We start from the raw sequence: 21,348 nt of genomic DNA on the forward strand, positions 1-21,348 counted from the left end.
CTTTCACTATTATTTATATTCCCCGTATGAGTGAAACCATATAATGTTTGTCCTTCTCTGATTGCCTTATTTCACTCAGCATAATACCCTCCAGTTCCATCCATGTTGAAGCAAATGGTGGGTATTTGTCATTTCTAATGGCTGAGTAATATTCCATTGTATACATAAACCACATCTTCTGTATCCATTCATCTGTCAATGGACACCGAGGCTCCTTCTACAGTGTGGCTATTGTGGACACTGCTGCTATAAACATTGGGGTGCAGGTGTCTCAGTTTTTCACTGCATCTGTATCTTTGGGGTAAATCCCTAGTAGTGCAATTACCGGGTCATAGGGCAGCTCTATTTTTAACTAAAAAAAGAAAATTTCTAAAACTTTTTGAAATCTTCTTTCTTTCCTTTCTTTCACCATAGGAACAATATGTGACTGGCATCAGAATAAATGTTATTGGCAGAAAGTGCTAGAAAGGGAAGGATTACTGATGGTTGGAGAGTCTGGCAAAAGTGTCAGAAAGATGGTGGAATCTATACAGGATCCCAGAAGGCAGTGGCATTTCCAGAGGTGGGGACGACAGAGAAGGGAAGGACCCAACAATGGTCGAAGTGAAAGCTTTGCATGGAGAGCACACCTGCATGAGGGGGATCGCATGGAGGAGCAATGGGAGAAAAGTCTGGAAAAAGAGGGAAGGTACAGATAAACCAGTGGCTAAGATTATCCTTATGTTGGAAACTGATGACCACAGCTCATGGGCATGGCAGACTTGGGGTCTAAGAAGACAGATGTAGCAGCAGCTAGTAATATCAGTTGAATGGGGATGGAGTGAGCATTGAGGGAACTACAAGTGGGTTGGAATGAGAACAGGGAGGCACTGACAAGCACTTGGCCCCTGTTTGGAGTTAGGACAAAAAGGGCTCAAGTGCTGGCTTTGTCTCTTGTTAATGGCCTTGGGCAAGGTGCTTCATCTCTCTGGGCTTCAGTTTCTTCATCCTATGGCCTCTTGAGGACTAAACTGGATAGCACATGAGAAGTCTTGGCACATGATGGCACTAGATAAAATTGCAGCTACTGTAGAGTTCAATAGAGAAATGAGTCATTTCCTCTAATTAGTTATAAAAAGTGCATTTAAACATAATCCCTATTGATCTAATCAAGCTTTTTTGAAGGCTGCTTCTGGTAAACTCACAACACTGTGAGTCACTGAGGAATAATCTAGAACAGTTAGAGATTAAGCGAAGGAGGTATAGCCTCTGACTCTGACCTAGCTCTCAGAAAAACAAACACCTCAAACCTCGCTCCTCATACCGCAAACTGTCCCACCCCACCGCACCCACCCCCTCTGTAAAGGGGAGCCTGCCCCCTGCCAAGCTGCAAGGAACCCCACCTTTGACTGTCCAGAGCTTCCACAGTGGAAAAGTTTTTAGAAACCAAAAGAGCCACCTGGGCATGACACAGAAGAGCATTCACATTCCTCATGGCCATCGCTCTGATCTGTTCAAGAACTTTTTCCATTTCACTTCCAAACAGTCAGCCTGTGTGGTCAGATACTGGGGTAGACACATACCAACTTAAAACAGAAAGAGTCACTCAAAACATACCCATGTGTGTGGAGTCAAGATGGCAGGCAGCAAAGGAAATAGAATGGAAATGGGAAAACTCCACCTACTTCTTCCAAAAACTATCATCACAAGGTGGAATATCTGACATGGTGTCAACTGCTGAAGAAATGAGCTGAGCTTGCTTTTGGGGGAGAGACAAAATGGTCACAGGGGAGTGAGTGTGAAGAAAAAGGCAAAGGACTTGAGGAGATCATTTGCCTCTGGTACTTGAAGAGGATGTGAGGAAATTTTTCTTTTCCTTTTTTTTTTTTTTTAACCTCTCCAAATCTCAAGTGTTTGTCTACAAAAGAGAAGATAAAGTTGGTCCCTTAATAGATGCATTCTGAAGTAGTGTGGCATCATGGAAAGAGCATAAACTTTGGAGCCTGAAAGACCTGAGTCTGAATCCACTTAATTGCTATGTCACTTTGGAAAATAGTTTAACTTCTGAAGACTTCTTCAGTATCTGTGTCTTTGAGACAGTGACTCCTTGTGAGGATTAGAAATGACATATATACATGTATCTAAAATGCCCATGGCAGTGTCAGGCATATAGTAGACATTCAGTAAGTGGTAACTGTCTATGTCAGCATTAACATGTTCACTATTATGCAAATCTTGTATAAGCCACTACTGTGAGGTGTACTCTAGCCAGTAGATAGAATATCCTGAAGAATCTTGAAGCCTTATTCGAAATAGTGTGAATAGGAATGCTCAGTGCTTATTATTGGCATTGCTCAGACTTTCCTAAGTTTTATCTTTCAGTTCAGTCTGTGTCCCGGCCCTAGACGTGCTCTCTTTAGCCTTTTCGTGCCTCCCCAGCCATTGGGGTTTCACTTCTGCCAAGCCCTTCCTCAGTCTCATGCCCTACCCCTACCTCTGCCCCGTTTCTCATTCTTTCTTGACTCAATAATGCATTTTCCAAGCACACAGAGCAGGAGAAGCTATAGTTACTACCTTCTTTTCTTCCTATCAGGCTGTGGATGACCAACAGGTCATAGACAAATTGGACACGGTGACTCCACAAATTTCCCCCTTTAATTGCCAAGGGCAGACCACTGTGGATGCCACCTTCTGAGAGAATGAATGATTGTGGAGGGACAGGTTGTGACTTCTTTGACTTAAACTCCAAAGAGAATACTTCCAGGAATCCTTGGGATTCCCTGGAACATGCACCTCTAACACTTGTTCTCTGGAATTCCAATTCTTAGGAGAATTACTTATCTTCAACTCAGATAACAAATCTTGATTGTACCATTTTTAGACAATCTTGAATCATTTAAGCTCTTAAAGACACTAGGGAAACCACTTTAGAGCAAATGTAACACATGTGTGGTGAGTAGTTCTTTGCTGGGAATCCAGGCTTTGGAGAAGGGAAGAACACATAGGCTGAACAAGCTGCGCTAATTGGGTCTACCCATTCTAGTGAGGAAAAAGAGCCAGACCTGGATGAAAATCTCAAATTCCTGTACTCTCAAGTCACATTGCTCTAGCAAGTGACTTCATTTCCCTTATTCTCTCTTTTCTACATTTCTAAAAGGAGGATTCTGCTGCCTACTTCCTAAAGTTGTCATAAAGTTTAAGAGAGAGAAACAAGTGCTCTAATGCCCCTTCCCAGTGCCCACTCATCCCTTGTTCAGAGTCTAGAATGTTCTTTTTCTCTCTAAAAGTAATAAGAAGAAATCACTAGCAGAAATAGAGTACCATTTAAATTATCTGTTGTTGCGATCGCACCTTACGAATCTTGAAGGTCAGTGGTGGTGCGAGTCAACCTAGACGCTTTCAGACAAAGAAATCTTGAGTCTTCAGAGAAATCAGAGACAATGATTTAGATTTATTTTTGATATCATTATAACAAACCCATGCTATCTTAAAGACCTAATATATATTAATTTTGTGTTTACAAAGTGTTCTTACATAGATTATCCCATTTGACCTTCAAAATAATTCTGTAAGGCAGGAAAAGCAGAAATTTATTTCTCAGGTAAATGCACTGAAGTTCAGAAACATGCTGTGATAAAGAAGATGTGGTCTATATATACAATGGAATATTACTCAGCCATTAGAAATGACAAATACCCACCATTTACTTCAACATGGATAGAACTGGAGGGTATTATGCTGAGTGAAATAAGTCAGTCAAAGAAGAACAAACATTATATGGCTTCATTCATACAGGGAATATAAAAAATAGTGAAAGGGATTAAAGGGGAAAGGAGAGAAAATGAGTGGGAAATATCAGTGAGGGAGACAGAACATGAAAAACTCCTAACTCTGGGAAATGAACAAGGGATGGTGGAAGGGGAGGTGAGTGGGGGGATGGGGTTACTGGGCACTGAGGGGGGCGCTTGACAGGATGAGCACTGAGTGTTACACTATATGTTGGCAAATCGAACTCCAATAAAAAAATTAAAAAAAGAAAAGAAACGTGCTGTGAGTCAGAGCTAATAAATGATCACACCAGGACTCAAGCATATGTGTCCAGACCCCAATTCAGTCTGACTCTTCCCTCATCCCAAATAATTTCCTAGCTCTTAGATGCTTCCCATCACATGAGAAGCATAAAAACATGCATGTGATTGTCCATTGAAGATTAAATATATACATTTCATGACATAGCTCTAATCATTCCATTGGGTCAACCAGTCTTCTCTAGGCCTCAGTAGTATATGGGTATAAATTCCAAGAGTTACTAACATTTTGTGAGAAACCATGATGTAATAGCTACTATGCTAAGTAAGCCCTTTATATGCACTTCCACTTAATCCGAATTATCAAAGAGGTTAAGTAATTTGCTCAAAGTCACACTGGATTCAGAGAAATGTTTGTCTGGCACCAAAGCACATGTTCTCAATCATAGTGCTATTTACATCATAGCAGAAACCCATGTTTCTCTGGCACTTGCCCCAACTTCTCATACAAAACTCCAGCTTCTCTTAAAGATGCCCCCCAAGTACTTAAGAATATCCTAAGGAGATGTCTTAAATGTGTCCTCCAAGTAAGTCCTGTCAGTCCTTCTGGAAACTCTTTGTGACATCTACTTTATTCTTCTCCTACTCCAAACCCCACAATCTAGAAATATTTGGCTGTAATCACTTCTGTGGTAGGTTTACAAATAAAAATTAGAAGAAAGAAGTGTCCTGAACATACCACCACGACCACCATAGTTCTTTTATACATTGTTTTATTTGGAGGTTGAAGTTCTCAGGTAGTTGTGGGAAAGAGGCATCCGGCAATTATTTCACTTCCCTGGGTCTCACATTTCTCAACTGCCAAATGAAGATGATGCCACCTCCTCATGGGATTGTGTTCTGCCTTGAATAGCATAAGGTATGTAAAGCACCTAATGTAATGCCTGGCACCTGTAGAAGCTAAAACAAAAAGATGGTTTCTTCTCACCCAAATCCCTGTTCTGTACAAAAACATGGCTCCTTGCCTTATTAGCAGCTAATCAGTTAACAAACTAGTATTATTGAGGGATTCCAGTGTCCAAGCAAGGAGTTTTATTGGATAATGGGTGAATTACATAAAAGGACCAAGCATCACTCATACAGCATTTTTGTTGAAAAACAGTGTGAATCAGGCAGACCTAAATGAAAATCCTGACTGTTAAAAATAAATAAATAATTTTTTTAAAAAGTTAAAATAAAAGTTCTCAATCTCTGGTTCTGATCAAAAAGAAAGAAAGAAAAACAGTGTGATCAGATCCACATATCATTATTCTGCGGAGGGTCTAAGACTTGGACATAATGTTGTTTTGCCAAAGTTTTCTCTGTGACGGTGTTTGTCATAAAGGAGGCACCACGTCCCATGCGTATACTAGACAGCCCTGGCACATTTCTAAGTAGATATACACAGAGTCCTTTGTCAGCTGCCTGGAAATGCAGGCAGAGCTTCTGTAACCTTGGTTGTAGAGAGTGTGCAAAATGTTTAAAAATAAAAATAAATGGAGAGCCCCAACCACCTATCCTGAGAACTTCCCAAGGGAGCCTGGCCGTTGGTGGTCAGCCAGGGCCTCAACCCTGACATTGCAGGGGTGCCCTCAATGGAAGGCGATGGCTGTATATGTTCTCATTCATTTGGAGAATATAAATAATAGTGAAAGGGAATATGAGGGAAGGGAGAAGAAATGTGTGGGAAATATCAGAAAGGGAGACAGAACATAGAGACTCCTAACTCTGGGAAACGAACTAGGGGTGGTGGAAGGGGAGGAGGGCGGGGGGTGGGGGTGAATGGGTGACGGGCACTGAGGGGGGCACTTGACGGGATGAGCACTGGGTGTTATTCTGTATGTTGGTAAATTGAACACCAATAAAAAATAAATTTATTATAAAAAAAAAAAAGGAAGGCGATGGCTGGGCCTCAGGGGGAGAGAGCTCACACTCTTGTGCTGCATAGCAGCCGACTTTCGGGGCTATGTATGTGCTCAGTTGGTCTCAGGGCATAATTCCCTGGTTTCCTTTCAGTCAAGCTCAAATTGAGAAAGAAAAGACCTTTCCCACTTCCTGCTCTCTTCACTCCTCGTGAACAAGGCCATAGAACTCAAAATGTTCTTTTCTATTGTGAGAGGTATTGAGCCTACAGTAACATTCTGCAAGTGAATTACTACTCAGTGAACTTTCAGGTGAATCACTGTAGTTCTCACAGAGGCTAAGTATTTCTTTAAAAGAAACAAAAGCCCCTTGCATCTAGTTTGTCACCTGAATATTTTTTCTCTTATTTCATCTTTCTCTCTCTTTTTTCCTTATCTCTTTTTCATCTTTATGTCTTTATTTTTATTCGTGTGTGTGTGTGTGTGTGTGTGCATGCGCACTCGAGTGATGCCAAATATTTTGACGTGGGACTATGGGACTAATCCTGGGGAACTCCTTAATAACCACAGAGTTTAAAGAGGAAATTCATTAAAACACTAAAGCTGTTTACAACTGTGCATTATTGGTACAGGCAAGGTAGATTAAAAATACACTTTGAAGTGTCCTGGAGGCTTCATCTATAAATCACGTAGTGTCTCACAAGTCAAACACCAAAGAACAGGTGTAGCTAATATGTAATTTAGGATAAAAAGAAACAAATAACTTTAGTGTTTTCATTTCAAATATGGGGAAGGGGACCTTTAATTAAGAAAAAAGAATTCTGTCAAATGCAACAGGGTGAGAGTGGCGGAGTCTTGACCGTCCCCTCCCATCCCTCAATCCTAGATTGTTCTCCAGCAGTCTGTCTGTTTTTGTGATTCTATGAAGTGAGTGCTGAATCCAGTCCCACAGCCAACATCACCCCTGTTCTTTGAAGACCCTCCGGGTTCTGAAGGTGTGTCATTTGCTTCCTCAGGCTGTCAGTGGAGCCACGGGGCCAAGTCATATCTGCTCACAGCTGCTAGCATTTGCATCCCTGGGCACTGAGATCTGAAACTCGACCCTGGCAAGAGCCAGCCCTACCCCCTTGGAGGAAACGGCTGAACAGCCTGAGCAACAGCAGATGAAAACTTCCTTCCTCTTCATCCAGCCGCAGCACCCCCCCCCCCACCCCTGCACCCGCCAGAGCTCTCCCCTCCCGGTTTCCAGAGGCCCAGGCCTGGACAGCAGCCCCAGGGGGCCTGGAGGAGGGACACATTTTCCCAAGTCCCAGCACTGGCTTCCTGGCAGGCCAGGCGCACACAGGGCTTGGTTGCTCCTCCCTCTCGCCTGCTGCAGAAGGGGGGCCCTGGGACAGAGGAACCCGCTGCTTTCCGTTGCGCCACTCTGAAGGAGGAGAGAGAGGATAAACCCCAGGATCTGGATGTAAGGAGGGGTGGCGTTTGCAGAGCTCCACATCACAGGCTTTCCCTGGCCCCTGCCTCCAAGAAATTTGGACGACTACTGCCCCTGTCATGCAGACTTCGTAGCCCAGCTCCCATAATGAGCGAGGAAAGCAGCAATCCCTCCATGGGCTGGGAGCACCGACCCCAGGACCTGTGGAGCATGGACCCTCGGTCTTGGGATCCCTTGAGATATTCAGTACCACAGGCCAGCCTGGCTCACACTACTGACAAGGGCAAAAGTGCTGTGCTGAGGAGAGGTGTTGCCACCTGCCAGGTTCTCCCGAAGAGCTGTGAAGAGGGCCCCTGCAGCACAGTGCAAGCCAGGAGAGCCAGGCTCTACATGTACTGTCCGCCCATTCAGACTTGCCGGAGCTCCCCGGCCCCGCCTGCCCCTCTGCCTCTCAAGGTAAGAGAGTGTGTGTGGCTGAAGCCCCAGACCCCAGCTGTTCCCCTGGAAGAGGAATAGAGAGTGGGGTAGATGTGCCCACAAGGGTTCCCAGCTCTGAACACTTAGTTGTCCCCTCCACTGTGGATGGGGTGCACCTCAACAGCAGAGGTACTCACCAGCGACGGTCCCCTGGGCCCTGGATCTTTCCTGTGTGCTCTGCCACCTTCCCAGCCATTAGCCACATTTTGTTTGGACAGAGAGAATGAATAACTATTTCCCAAGATCTCTGCCAAAGACAGGAGGAGAAAAGTCTGGCAGGACAGGACCAGAGCAAGAACAAAAGAGGTGTACAGACCTTTACTGAGCCCTATGCATAATCCAGCCATCATACTAGATGTTTTCTTATATCCCATTTATCCTCATAACCACCCTGAAAAATAGAGGCCCATATCCCCAATTCCAGATGGAGGAACTGAGAAGTGGCTAGGCAAAAATCCTCTTCCTTCCAAAAAGAAAAGAGCAGAAGCAAAGTGTGTTCTCCAGAGTGAGCTCTGGGGACTTTGGGGAGGCTTCAGTGAATTTTGTGGAGGCTTTCAGAACTTGGGACTCAGCCACATCTTTACATGCTTGACCTCCTATGGCCCACATCTACTTCCCATCACCCTTTCTTGCCTCAAGAGGATCTATAGCCTCCCAGCCTCCATTTTCCAGCAGAAAGGGAAAGGATGGGTATATCTGTTTGATCTTCAGGGTCTCTTCCAGCTCTTACGGGCTTTATCTCCAATCATGGCCATTCTTATTCTCTGCATCTCTGACTCCACCTCCTCATCATGCTGATGCTCTCTCCACCCAGTTCAGGTGTATGGCTGCTAAAGTGGGTGGACAAAATAAAAAATTATGCTTTTATTTTCCCTTTCTTCACAGCATGGACAATATGCTATATTTTGCACATATATAAGTGACAGCAATGAGGGTGAGGAAGACTATGTTTTGGAGTTGCTGGGATGAGATAGAAGAGTAAGGACTCTTATTGGGGTATGTGGAAGGTTGACATGGAGAAGATTCTCAGGGACCTCACAGGAGAAATGGATGAAAATCACAGGGAAAATGGGTCTTCCGTGGGCTTGGAAGTGATGCGGCTTTATCTAGATTCTGTGGCTCTCTCCTGAATGCTTCTATACATCATCCTTCCTTTCCCTTTCCCTTTGTAATAGGGAGCTTGTACAGTCACAGTTAAGAGTCGGGGAGAAAGGGTAAGCCCAATTTCTACTCAGAGGGGAACTCTTAGAAAAAGAGAGATGCTAGCTAGCATACTTCCTTAAGAAATAGTTTACATTCTTTCCTAGTTTTTGTATCCCTCATTTCCTACAGGGATTTAGAAGGAATGACATACCCAGGCATTAGAGTCTTCTCTCTGTATGTGGGGTCACACAGTAGTTTACGTACTTTAAGGCTGGTCTGATAACTTGAAAACTCTATTTTCTTACCCTCCCCTCAGAACGGTTGCCATTTCTCTAGGGAGAGGCACCTTGGGAGTTGGTCCAAGTGGTAGATTTTTTACTTGCCTGCCTCACTGTAGCCACTTTTACTAATGGGCTTCCAGATAAATGCACTATATAAAGTAGGGATTGCAAGGTTCCAGACTAAAAACTTAGATTTGTGTACAAAAGTGTTGGGCCAGGGAAAGAGACTCTCAGTATTCCTGTCTTAAGGGAGAGAAGAAGAGAGCTAATTAGAGGACTTCTGAGGAGGACCAGGGAATACATTGTCCCTATAGGGTGGGACACAAGGTGGTTAAGAAGCAGGGCTAAAAAAATTAACCTTGGGTTTTCTGGTTAGACGTTATGATTCCCTCCACCACAAGAAGGCAAGTTGGGAAATTAGCACCCTCAGACCACAAGTCTTTTAAATGCCCTATGGCTGTTATCAACCAGGTGACCTCTGCCCGGTCTTTTGTGTTAGAGAAGGAGAAATTAACAGAGAGAGATTTTCCATCTGCTCAGTCCTGATCAGACTAAGTTGTCTAGATTTAATAGATTAGTGTATGAGAATTCTCCAGTCTTCTCAGACTTTGGAATTTAGCTATATAAGTCACAGCAAAGTGGCAGAAAGGTGATTAAAAACATCTTCTTAAAAAAAAAATCTTCTTGTCACCTGTTAGTGGAAAACCCTTGATTACCCATCATGGGAAATTTCATTTGATGTACTCAAGAAATATGTGATAGGTTGTATTTGTTAAAGTGAAATGCTGGTTATATGAAAGCAAAGCCTACATATACTACATGTGCATAATAGGATTGATTTCCAAGCAGAAAAATCTGGATCTTAAGTATAAACCCTCTTTTTCACAGTACTCCAGATGGCTAAATTTATTCTCTCACAATTGAAACAAATGTGCTTCAATGTGAAAATTCTTGACTTAATCCTTCCAAGTTATCACAGGGAGTAAGTGCAGCAAATCAAATCAAATCAATTTATTGATTCCTAATTTATAGTAAAAACAATTATAGCACTATGTGACCAACATAGGACTTCCAATGCACTATTTCCTCTTATTAAAACCTCAAAACTCTATGAGGATATACATTATTATCATCCCCGTTCATGGATGAGGAGACAAGATGCTTGGGGATGGTCAGCGACTTGCTGGGTCCCATAAACAGGATATGGAAGCTCAGGACAGAACTCTGGTTTTCCACTCAGAGGCCAAAGCTGGCCTTCTCTCAGTATCTTCTGAGAAGGTGAGAGTTCCTTGGAAGGCAACCCACTACCTCCTAGGACCTGTGATACTATATTCCTACTTTCTCTGATGGAAAGGATGGGAGAAAAACCCTCAGGAATATCACATCTAGTGACTAGCCTTGTCTAACAAGGGCTGCTTTCTAGAAGCAATGAAGGCCTGGGTTTGGAGGACTTGGAGTTGCAGCTCTGGACAATGCCAATTGAGGGCTATAACATTCCTGTGGTGAGTCTGTCAATGTGAATCAGAAAATGTTCCATGGTCTGAAGCCAGAGCCAGCCCTAACAATTTGTTGGGCCCCATGTTCTGCTGCCTCTCTGTGGGAATGAGAGGAACTGTCAGTGTGTGGCTTTCAATTTGGGGCAAAAGATACAAAGATAAAGAAAAGAGATATAACACAAGAGAGGGAAATAACCCTTCTCTATAATAATTTTGGGAAATTTCCAATTTTCTTACAACTAGGTCTCCATATCTTACAAATTTTATATTTTGAAATAACAATGACTTTTGGTATGTAAATGACAGAAAATCTTCCATCAAATACAATTTTTATAAGCCCCCTTCCCAAATTTTCACTTATAGCTTTAAATTTCCTAGAAATTTTACCTTTTTCTATTGGTCTTCTTTATTCTCTTCTTCTTTCATCTCAAAAGCAATCACCTTTTTGAGTTTTTATCACCAGCTTCTAGGAGTGTTCAGGTTTAGAAGATAAGGTGGAGAATGAGCAGGACGGACCTGGAGTCCATGGAGGGTTTATGCAGGAGGGAGACAGAGATGGGTAGTTCTTTAAAGTAGTGAAGAGAATTAAGTGTCTACTGCCCTTTAGGCAGGCCTTGTCAAGCAGACCAGAACAAAAATAGTTTTAATTTTCTGTGTCATGGATTGTTTTGCCTTAAATAAGACCCATGTCTGAAATATGTTTGTAAAGTGCATTACATTTTTGTTGGAAAGGTTTATTTAGAGTAAAGGTCTCTGGCACTGAAATTGAAGAGTTGAAAATGAAGTTCTGGTTCAGGCAACTAACTAGCTAAGTGGCCCCTGACAACTCATTGAACAAAGCTAGGTTATCACTTTTTCTGAGGTCTGTCCAGTTCTGACACTGTAATCAGTATGACTCTATTAATCCAGAGAGGGAAGGAAACTGTTTAATGAAATAAAAGTGTTAAAACAATCAGCTTGTCTCTAAAGATCAATGATTTTGTAAAATGACCTCACTGCAAGGAAGATACTTAGTGGGCTTGCCTCTCTCAGGGAGGTCTGGGACTCCAGTGGGCACTAGTGTGGTTATATACATGAATAACACAGTGCCTGGCACTTAACAATTAGCTGAAGGAGTGAATAAATAAAGGAATGAAACTTTGAAAGGCTGATTAGCATTCAGTGAGATCAAAGAGTCAGTGCCTTTTCTGGGCAATAAAACAAATCCCTACCACGGGATTTTTAGGGCTAGAATTCCCAGCCGTCTATCCCCAAATGATTGATACTTCCTTTTTGACCAGATTCCAGGTGAATTAAATTCCCCTCTGGTGTTGAATACTGACCCCCCCCCTCCCAGGTATGTATTGTAAATACATAAATTTGTAAATGACCCCTGGAAAAGATAATTTATCTTATCTAGGGTAAACACTTACCCAAATCTGTTGGACTTTTCTGGGCTGTCATAAGTTTAGAAACTGTTCTGCACATAAAATGCTATTCTAGATAATCCTTTACATTAATCCTTCTTGGTGAGCATTTTAGAATTTAGAAAAGAAATTAGAACAAAGAGCTTGCACAAATGCCTATATAGTAATTTTAACAACAATATAGATAAATGTGCAATGGTGTCCCTTTTAAAAGATTTTGGTACTTAGGAAATGGTGTTGATTGGATTGAAAAGCTTATCCTTAGTCTATTTTACACTGCATTGGTTTTGACATAGATGTCTTGATTTATTACTTGAATAAATGAAGTCTGAGATAGCACAATGGGTTTCAATTCTTTTTTATCTTGTGATTTGCCTTGGTGTTCCCATGGCAACATTTACTTGCTCTTTTTCTCTCCTTACCCTTTCCTTTCACATTCAAATACACAAGTCCTGTGGATCATTGTACAAGTCCTACCGTCATAGAACTATATGCACTGCAGTATCTTGATTGGTAGGAGAGAGCAGAGAACACATGGGCCACTTTATGGTTGGGTGTCCCTGTGACATACAGAAAAGCAATTGGAATGGGAGCTGGGACTCTAATTCAAGTTAGCTAAGTAAGGACAAGTCTCTTCATTCTGGGTCTTAACTCCTTATCTGTAATGTGAAAAGATTAGACTGCCTTCTTCCTATCTAGTTCTATGATTCTAAGTTCTTGCCAAGCCATTTGTGCCTACTTTAAAATTCAACCAAAAATACAGCTTTTGATGACAAATTTCTAAAAGACCATCATATTTAGAAGTTACTATGAGTTGGAAAACTCCTTTATTAGTAAAATTAGATGCCTCTCCACTATCCAGAGGGTAAACAAGAACTACTTGTTTTTAAAAATACTTATTTATTTTTAGAGAGAGAGTGCAAGCAAGGGGAGGGGCAAAGGGAGGGGTAGAGAGAGAGAGAGAATCCCAAGCAGACCCCCTGCTGATCACAGAGCCTGATGCAGGCTCCATCTCTCAACCCTGAGATCATGAATTGAGCTGAAACCAAGACTTGGATGCTCAACCAACTGAGCCACCAGGCGCCCCAGAACTAAATACATCTTAAGGGGCAGCCCGGTGGCTCAGTGGTTTAGCGCCGCCTTCAGCCCAGGGCCTGATCCTGAAGACCTGGGATCGAGTCCTACATCAAGCTCCCTGCACAGAGCCTGCTTCTCCTTCTCCCTGTGTCTCTGCCTCTCTCTGCCTCTCGCTCTGTGTCTCTCATGAATAAATAAATAAAATATTTAAAAATAAATAAATACACATTAAAACACTTTATACCAAGTGTTAATTGTTTTTATAAAATATTAGTAGCATTAGACGAGTATTAGTTTGGCCCAAGACATTTGGACAAAGAGAATAAAATTGAATGTTCTTTATAACTATACCTAGGAGTTTTGTCTTGTTATTTTCTTATATTAAAAAGGAAATAAATGCTGAAAGGGGTTGTTCAGTGTTTTTTTAATCTCTTTAATCACTTATTCAGCAAAAGGAGCATTTGAAAATCAATTCCAATCAGAAATTAAGGCCTAGAGTGATGAAGAGACTTGTCCTCACTTAGCTACTTTGAATTAGTTCCAATAGATTGCCTCAGTTTAACTTTGAAGGTTTGTGTCCTTGAACAAAAGTGTTCTATTTATAGATTTAGTTAGGGTTCTTGGTTGTGTATGATAGAAATAATCAAGGATTCTATCCCAAATGCAGGGGACTCATTGGATGAAGAACACATGTCTAAGAGTGGGATCTCATAAAACCCTAAGGCAGAAAAGTAAATGGGCCTCAAGACCAGCTGGAGTGAAGGCTCCAGACCTTTCAGAACTCTCTATCTTGTTTTTCTGTTGGTCTCTGCTCTTCTCTGAATTATTTTTTCTTTCTGCACATCTGCTTCCTCTATTCCCTCTTCCAAAGGAGGAAATATGGTCACCCACAATTCCCAGGTTTACAGCTCCTCTCTAGAGACAATGCAGACTATGACTGGAACCCTTTAGACCTGCTTCCCAATCTCCAGTGTGGGTTGGGTGTCCCCCCGGTTTACTATGATGAGGGTGGGGGCAGGTGCAGCTCACAAGGTGCTACTGGGTCTGTGAAAGCCCAAAGATGGTGATAAATATGTATATCTTAAAAAGAGACAGTTTCTAGAAACTAATGGGACATGGAGAGGTGGGCAACAAATTTGGACAACCAAGCCAATAAATGACCAAAAACACTTTCAGGTAGTTTTCGACTAAAATTTATAACATGATTGCTTTGTATAAATGTCTTATCTGAGCCTTCTCAAATTTTAGAGAAGCCATTTTTATATGCCTTTGGGGAGATTTTTAAAAAGAGCATGCCTGGGAGCACCCGGGTGGCTCAGTGGTTGAGTTTCTGCCTTCGGCTCAGGTCGTGATCCCGGGGTCCTGGGATCGAGCACCACCTGGGGTTCCCTGCAGGAAGCCTCCTTCTCACTCTCCCTATGTCTCTAGTTTCTCTCTCTGTAGCTCATGAATAAATAAATAAATAAAATCTTTTTTTAAAAAAAAGAGCATGCCTGAACTAAGCAAAATGTTAGGATCAAACTATTGCCTTATGGTTTATGAATAGATTTGCTTCTAGAATCCGTACTGTAACCGTAGTTATGACATTGTAAATATTCTCTTGCAAATATGTTTCTTCGTCATAGGTTTTTCAGAGACTATAGGATGCTATAAGATTTACAAGAAATTGAAGTCGTTAGTGAAAGTGGAGTTTATAGATTACCATCTCAGATTCTACATGTGATCTCTTGCACTTTACAGCAACTCACTGGGACTCCTGACCCACTATTCAAAAATTAAGAATAACAAAAATTGTATGGGTAAGCCATATTCCTTGAGCCACATTGTATTGATTCCTTGAATTGAACCATGACAACAACAACAACAAAAAGATGGGCAAAAGAAGGAAGATGGTCCCATATAGTTCACATTGTTAGGCTATTGCAGGGCTGCATTTTTAGGAGGTTTACTTTCCCTCATTTTGAAGTAATCAGCAGCTGCAATGCTTTTTTGGCTGGCCTTTGTGTTGTACATATTTCCTGTGATTATATTTAGTCAACTTTAACTTTTTGGAATTTAACTTTCAATTTTCAGAATGTGTGATTTTGTATTAACCTTTTAATTACCAGGTCCAGCAGATTATGAGCAAAAAGCTTCAGGGCATTATTCAATCACAATGTTTTATCATTTAAAGATCCCACTTTACCAGCAAGGAGCATGGTGTCTCTTTATTGAATTCTTAAAGTGATTGTATGATGAAGGAACAATTAAAATATCATACCATTTATCCCCTGCCATAAGCAAAAAGTTCTCAAGAGAGTTTGTTATATATACTTGATCTTTTTCCATAAAGGATTTCAAGTGTACTACAACTATAGCACAAATAATAAATAAAAATAATGTTGGGCAGCCCTAGTGGCTCAGTAGTTTAGCGCCGTTTTCAGCCCCGGGTGGGATCCTGGGGACCAAGGATTGAGTCCCGCGTTGGGCTCCCTGTGTGGAGCCTGCTTCTCCTTCTGCCTGTGTCTCTACCTCTCCCTCTATGTCTCTCATGAATAAATAAATTTTAAAAAATGTTAAAGGTAAATAGTAATAAAGAATCAGGTCTAGGAAAATATAAATAAGGATCAAGATGAAAAAGAGATCAAGTCAAAATCAGGAAAAGAACAACAATAACAACATAAGTACCATAAAAGCTTACAGAGTGGTGTTTTTGAGAGATTTGGATTTGCGCTTTCTAGGTATCCATGCTGTAAGGGACATGGTTAACTACCTAGTTCTCATTGTGAGAAGGGGAGGAAGGAAGGAAAGGAGAAGGGGAGGAGGAGGGAAGGAAAGGAGAAAGGGGAGAAGGAGGGAAGGAAGAAGAGAAGGAGGAAGGAGGGAAGGAAGGAGAGAAGGAAGGAAGGGGGAAGGAAGGAAGGAGGGAGGGAAGGAAAGGAGAAGGGGGAGAAGGAGGGAAGGAGGGAGAGAAGGAGAAAGGAAGGAAAGGAGAGAAGGAAGGAAGGAAGGAAGAAGGAAAGAGGGAAGGAGGGAAGAAAGGAGAGAAGGAGGGAAGAAGGGAAAGAAGGAGGGAAGGAGGGAAGAAAGGGGGAGGGAGGGAGAGAAGGAAGGAAGGAGGGAAGAAGGGAAGGAAGGAGGAGAGAAGGAGGGAGGGAAGGAAAGAGGAAAGGAGGAAGGAAGAAAGGAAGGAGGGAAGAAAAGAAGGAGAGAAAGGAGTTTCTTTAACATGTTCCACAGAAATAATTCAGAAAACCAAATTTTGCTTCCCCTTTAAAATAGCAATAAAACAATAACATTTTGGATAAAATCTTTTCTAAGGAGCACTTGATATTTACTATTTCCTTGTTTCTTTAGATGTATATACAACATAATTTAATTTTCTTGATAACTTAAGTAATTTCTATAATAACAGTATCATTCGTTGGCAACTTTACATCTATAAGACTATTTGCTTTGTATGTAATGCCCCCAAATACTCTGCTCTCTGAGTTCTTGTTGATTTTTAGTGATTTTTCTGTTTCCTCCATGCTGGCCTATTTCTCATTACTGCTATTAGTGTGCCTAACCAGCATCCACCACATGCCAGGAAACTAGATAACAAATTTGTGTAAATTGTAAAACAAGTTTGTTAATTATGTAAAGTAAAAGTAAAAAACCTCTATGTGAGGGGTTGAGTGGCTCATTTAGCAGACAATCTCATGAATTTTAATATGGATGTTTCTTTTGGTTTTGTGTGTTCAGACCTGATACTTTTGTCATGACTATGGTCACAATGTGGATGAATAGTTGCTAAAGAAACAACTTCTGTATTCATCCATTCAGTAAATATTTTTTGCTCTCCAGATCTATGGCAGGCACTGTTCTAGGCACTAGGAATCAGCAGAGAATAGAACAACCACAGTTGTTGCTCATATATCCTGTTAAGAGCAGGAGATGAAACAAGGAAATAAGACCTGAACATCAACGTCAGATTGAGACAAATGCTTGGGAGAAAATAAAACAGAAGGCAATGGTAAGGTGAAGAGTGTTAGAATGAATCATTTGATTTGTGTGATAAAAGTTGGCCTAACAGAGAAGGTGACTTTTGAATTAAGACTTAAATGAGCAGCAGGAGCAGGCCAGCAGAGGATTGGGAAGAGGAAGGCTTAAGGCAGGGTTAACACAGGAGTCCCGCATACCTGCAGAATCACAAGTGACCATGGTTTCCAGAAAAGTCAAAGCCATAGAAAAAGGAAGATCATGGAGAGCTTCATAGACTCAGGTAAGAAGTTTGAATTTTATTCTAAGGACAATGGGAAGCTTTTGGAGAGTCTTAAACAGGAGAGCAACACAGATTATAGGACTTAATATTCCTGACTCCCACTTCCTAATCTTATCGAAAAATCCTTGAGGCATACCATTTAACTCCCTCTGGATGATAGGGAGCTCTAATTTTGTCCTCAAAGTCCTTTAGTTCTGAACCAAAGAGCTATGATGAATCCATGAAGCATTAAGACAGGCTAAGGGGAAGGATACTCCAGTTACTCAAGTATTTGATATTTCCCTGGATGAAACTGCATTCTGGTGATAGACAATCTAGCAGGTCCTTTCAATATTTGTAACCTTGAAAAGTTTGATTTTGTTTAGGATAACAATGTTTAGAATTTAAATTTTTAAAAGTTTATTTTTTATTATAAAATGTTGTTTATTGTTTATTATTGTTTATTATAAATGCACATAACAGGTGCTCCATAAATATAACCTCTAGATTGTCCATGGCATAGCCACTCTAAGTGACCTCCTCTTTTACTAATCCCTTCACTTCCTTCCTCATGTCCTCTAGTTTCAAATAAAAATGTTTCTGTAGCCCCTTTGGGCAGACATAAAACAGGTGGGACATTCTTTCCCTGCCTTTTATAAGCTTGAAGGTTGAGACAAACAAACATATATGCTAAAAGGCATTCTTAGACATAGATAAGAGACATCAGCAGAATAAGGACAAAGGCTTGCTACTTTGTGAAATAATCAATGTAGGCCTGCACTCTGGTGATGGCCAAATAAGAAGGTTGTTGTGCAAGTTACTACCTGCTCATCATGATTTGAGGAGAAAAGTCACCACTTCTGTTCCATTTAGTCAGGGGAAGATTTATATTTGGGATCAGCTTCAGGAGCTTTCTGAGTGAAGGAAGGAAAAGTATGGCTCATAGAATGTAAGGAGGATTTACTATGGACTTTCTCCTGAGTTCATGTGTAACTTTTCTTATTCATTAATAAGGAACATAACAACTAGTACAGTTATACACACATAGAGTGAATGTTTTCCTAACTAAAAACTAAGATTTCTGGGTTGTAAGTTTATACCTTTTATTCAAAATATGAAAAACAAATTTAGAATAATAGACTGCATTTACTGAATAAAAAGTATCACAAAAAGTAGCACAGATTTCAGCATAAAAACATGCATCATGTAATCCAACATTGGAGAATTTGAAGTCATGACCAGAAAATCTGGACGTAGACTGCCATGTTTGTGCAATAGAGAGAGGTAGCACCCCCCACCCTCCATGGAGAATATTTCTCCTCACCTTATAAGATTTCCCTTCCCAGGTGGCAGGCAGTGATGGCAACTGATTAAGGCCACTTCGCAAGGCGTTGCTAAGAGACAGCAGACACACAGGGATGGGTCTTGTAAGCTTGATCAAAGCCAGTGAATCTGAAACTGTTTCCTGGCCAGAGTGCACAGGGGGACAGGGAGGGGAGGTCGGGCTTGGGATGCTTCTTTGAATGTGGCTCCTTGTGCAAGGACCACAATCCTGCCTGTAGCACATGAAGGATTCTGTCATTTGGACAGCAAATCAAAGCAGGTGATCTGGGTTGGGAATGAGCGGAATATGGTCTCTGAACAAAAATGAAGTTTAGAACTTTGTGACACCATAACAATATGTCAGTTCACAGCAGTCATGTATACATTGTCTCTTCTACATCTTTCTTTCCAGACAAAATGATTTTGGAGACCTCTTAGGCCTTTTAATCATGAAGACAGGCCAATGAATTTGTAGTTTTAATATCCCTCCCTTTAGACTTGCCTAGCCTATGCTACAGGTACAACCTGTTGCCTTATGAAAAAATTGGTTCTTACTCTGTTAAGAGCAAGAAAAAAGAAGAAACTAGTCATTCATGAATTATGACTATAGTGGGTCTCAAAAGCCATCACCATGTTCAGAGAAAGAGCTATTTTATTATTTTTAATAAAATCACACTAAAATGTCGCTCCATACTCCCATCTTCCTGGACTAGCAATAAATTCAGTCTCAGATATTCTCAGGGTTCTCTGTCCACTAAAATTGGGTCAAGGGTCCTGAAACTTCCATGGTACAAAAGCATTCATGAATTCTTGCTTTTACTTGTCCCTTCAGGACATAGTCTGCATAGCACCATGGTGGAGAGTACAAACCCTGGAGCCAGATTCTGGGTATGAGTCTCAGCTCTTCCTGCACCTTCCTAGCTGGGTAGCCTTGGGTAACTTACTTAAATCAGTACTTCAGTTTCCTCATCTATAAAATGGAGGTGAGGTGAGTTCTTACCAGATAGAAAATAAGAATTAAGTTCCAGTTTGTAAGGCGCATAGACCCAAGCCTGGCACAGGGAATGCAGATACTGGGGACCTCCTCCAACTTTGATCACCAGTTCTCCATCTACTACAACCTTTGCCAAAGGTTGTCATTCTAGGCTGTGTGCTTTCAGGTCTGGCAGCTCCATTGCTTCTCTGCCCCAGGGCCTGGGGTCTGGACTCTGTGCTTCTGGAAGAGTAACACATAGGAAGGAGACAAGTCAGGAGTAGGGGAGTGGAGGTAAATGTCTCTCTAGCTGTAGGCCTGAATAATGATTCCTTTTCTTACCCCCTTCCATCTCTAAATGGTAAAGACTCTCTTTGTTGAATCATAACTTCTGTGTTATGTGCACCTAGTATGTGAGTTCTCTATCGAGTCATCATCTCTTGCAGTCCAAAACTGATGGACCTGGGAGGAAAGGAAATGCATTGAAGCTTAGAAACCTTCAGGAAAACAAAAGAGAGCTCTCTGTAGTTGGAAACGTGAAGTGATTTGCCTCTGAGTCCTAAAACAAGGTTAGGAAGAGGGAGGCAGAAATATGAAAGCCTGTAAAATCCTGGCTAAGTGCAGGTCATTTCAGAAACATACCCACCCTTCCTTTAATTTCTGCCTTCTCCTGTTTAAAACTTCCCGGAGAGCGCTGCCTCTGAGCAGCCCCCTGAGATTAATCAGAATTTTCATTGTACCCTTTGTCAGGCTCAGGTCAACACCTTCCTCTCCCAGACACTTGTTTTAGCATCTTTAGTGTCTTCTGACAGAAGGGAAATGTCTTGAGAGACACTGTGACTTGACATGATAAACCTCCCTAAGGCACAGCAAAGGGCTCTGCTTAGAGGGAAGGGCACTGAAAAAAAATCAAGAGAAAATTCACAAATCCTTATTAATAAATTATTCTGCCCCTCAAGATGGTTTAGAGAGGTTTTTAATTATTAGACCACATTCTAAAAATAACTCAGGCTGGGTCTGCCTCGCCTAAGAGGAAATAGTTAAAGAAAATTTAGATTTTACAAAAATTTATTGATAAAGTATGCTGGTTCTTTGGATTCAATATCCTGGATTCAAGATTCAAGTTACTTGGTTAGTTCCAGTGTATTTTTTTTTCTTTTTAATTTTTGGGAGATAAAACCAACCTTGATTTACACTTGGGATCCTGTTCAGATGCATCTTAAACAGGATAGCAAAGCAGGGAAAAGCACAGACCCTGGAACCAATGTCCAAATTCCAACACAAATGTATTAATTATGTGACATTTGGCAAACATTACCTGTAGTTTCTTCAGTAAAGCAGGGAGAGCTTCACCCCAGCTTCCAGCAGCTGTTGCAGCCCCCTCCCTGGGTGCCCTACAAGGCAGCTTGGCTGACGGAGCATGGGCTCTGCAGTCTCAATTCTGCTGGTTATGGTGGGACTTGAAATAGGAACTCTAGAACTGATGCAAAGACGAGTGAGAAAAGCTGCACATAGGTCTTCAATAAATATTATTGAAGACTTCAACAAGTCTTGCTCAGGACAATAATGTGCCCAAAGTGCGCAATGATGTGCAAAGTGGAGTGCAC

General features: G+C 41.4%; 1 protein-coding gene across 7 annotated transcripts in view; it reads left to right on the top strand.

Moving 5' to 3' along the window:
• The first annotated feature begins 6,924 nt into the window (after window positions 1-6,924).
• PSD3 (pleckstrin and Sec7 domain containing 3) overlaps window positions 6,925-21,348 on the top strand; it is a 592,272-nt gene continuing 577,848 nt past the window's right edge. For 3 of the 7 annotated variants that reach the window (XM_072776763.1, XM_072776762.1, XM_072776761.1), the window contains exon 1: window positions 6,925-7,799. In XM_072776763.1, the coding sequence (XP_072632864.1) occupies window positions 7,491-7,799 (309 nt within the window). In that variant the 5' untranslated portion in view covers window positions 6,925-7,490. The remainder of the gene's footprint in view (window positions 7,800-21,348) is intronic. The other 4 variants (XM_072776756.1, XR_012007747.1, XM_072776754.1 and 1 more) reach the window with 4 other exon arrangements.

Source organism: Canis lupus, chromosome 15, assembly GCF_048164855.1.
Source record: "Canis lupus baileyi chromosome 15, mCanLup2.hap1, whole genome shotgun sequence".
Lineage (NCBI taxonomy): Eukaryota > Metazoa > Chordata > Mammalia > Carnivora > Canidae > Canis > Canis lupus.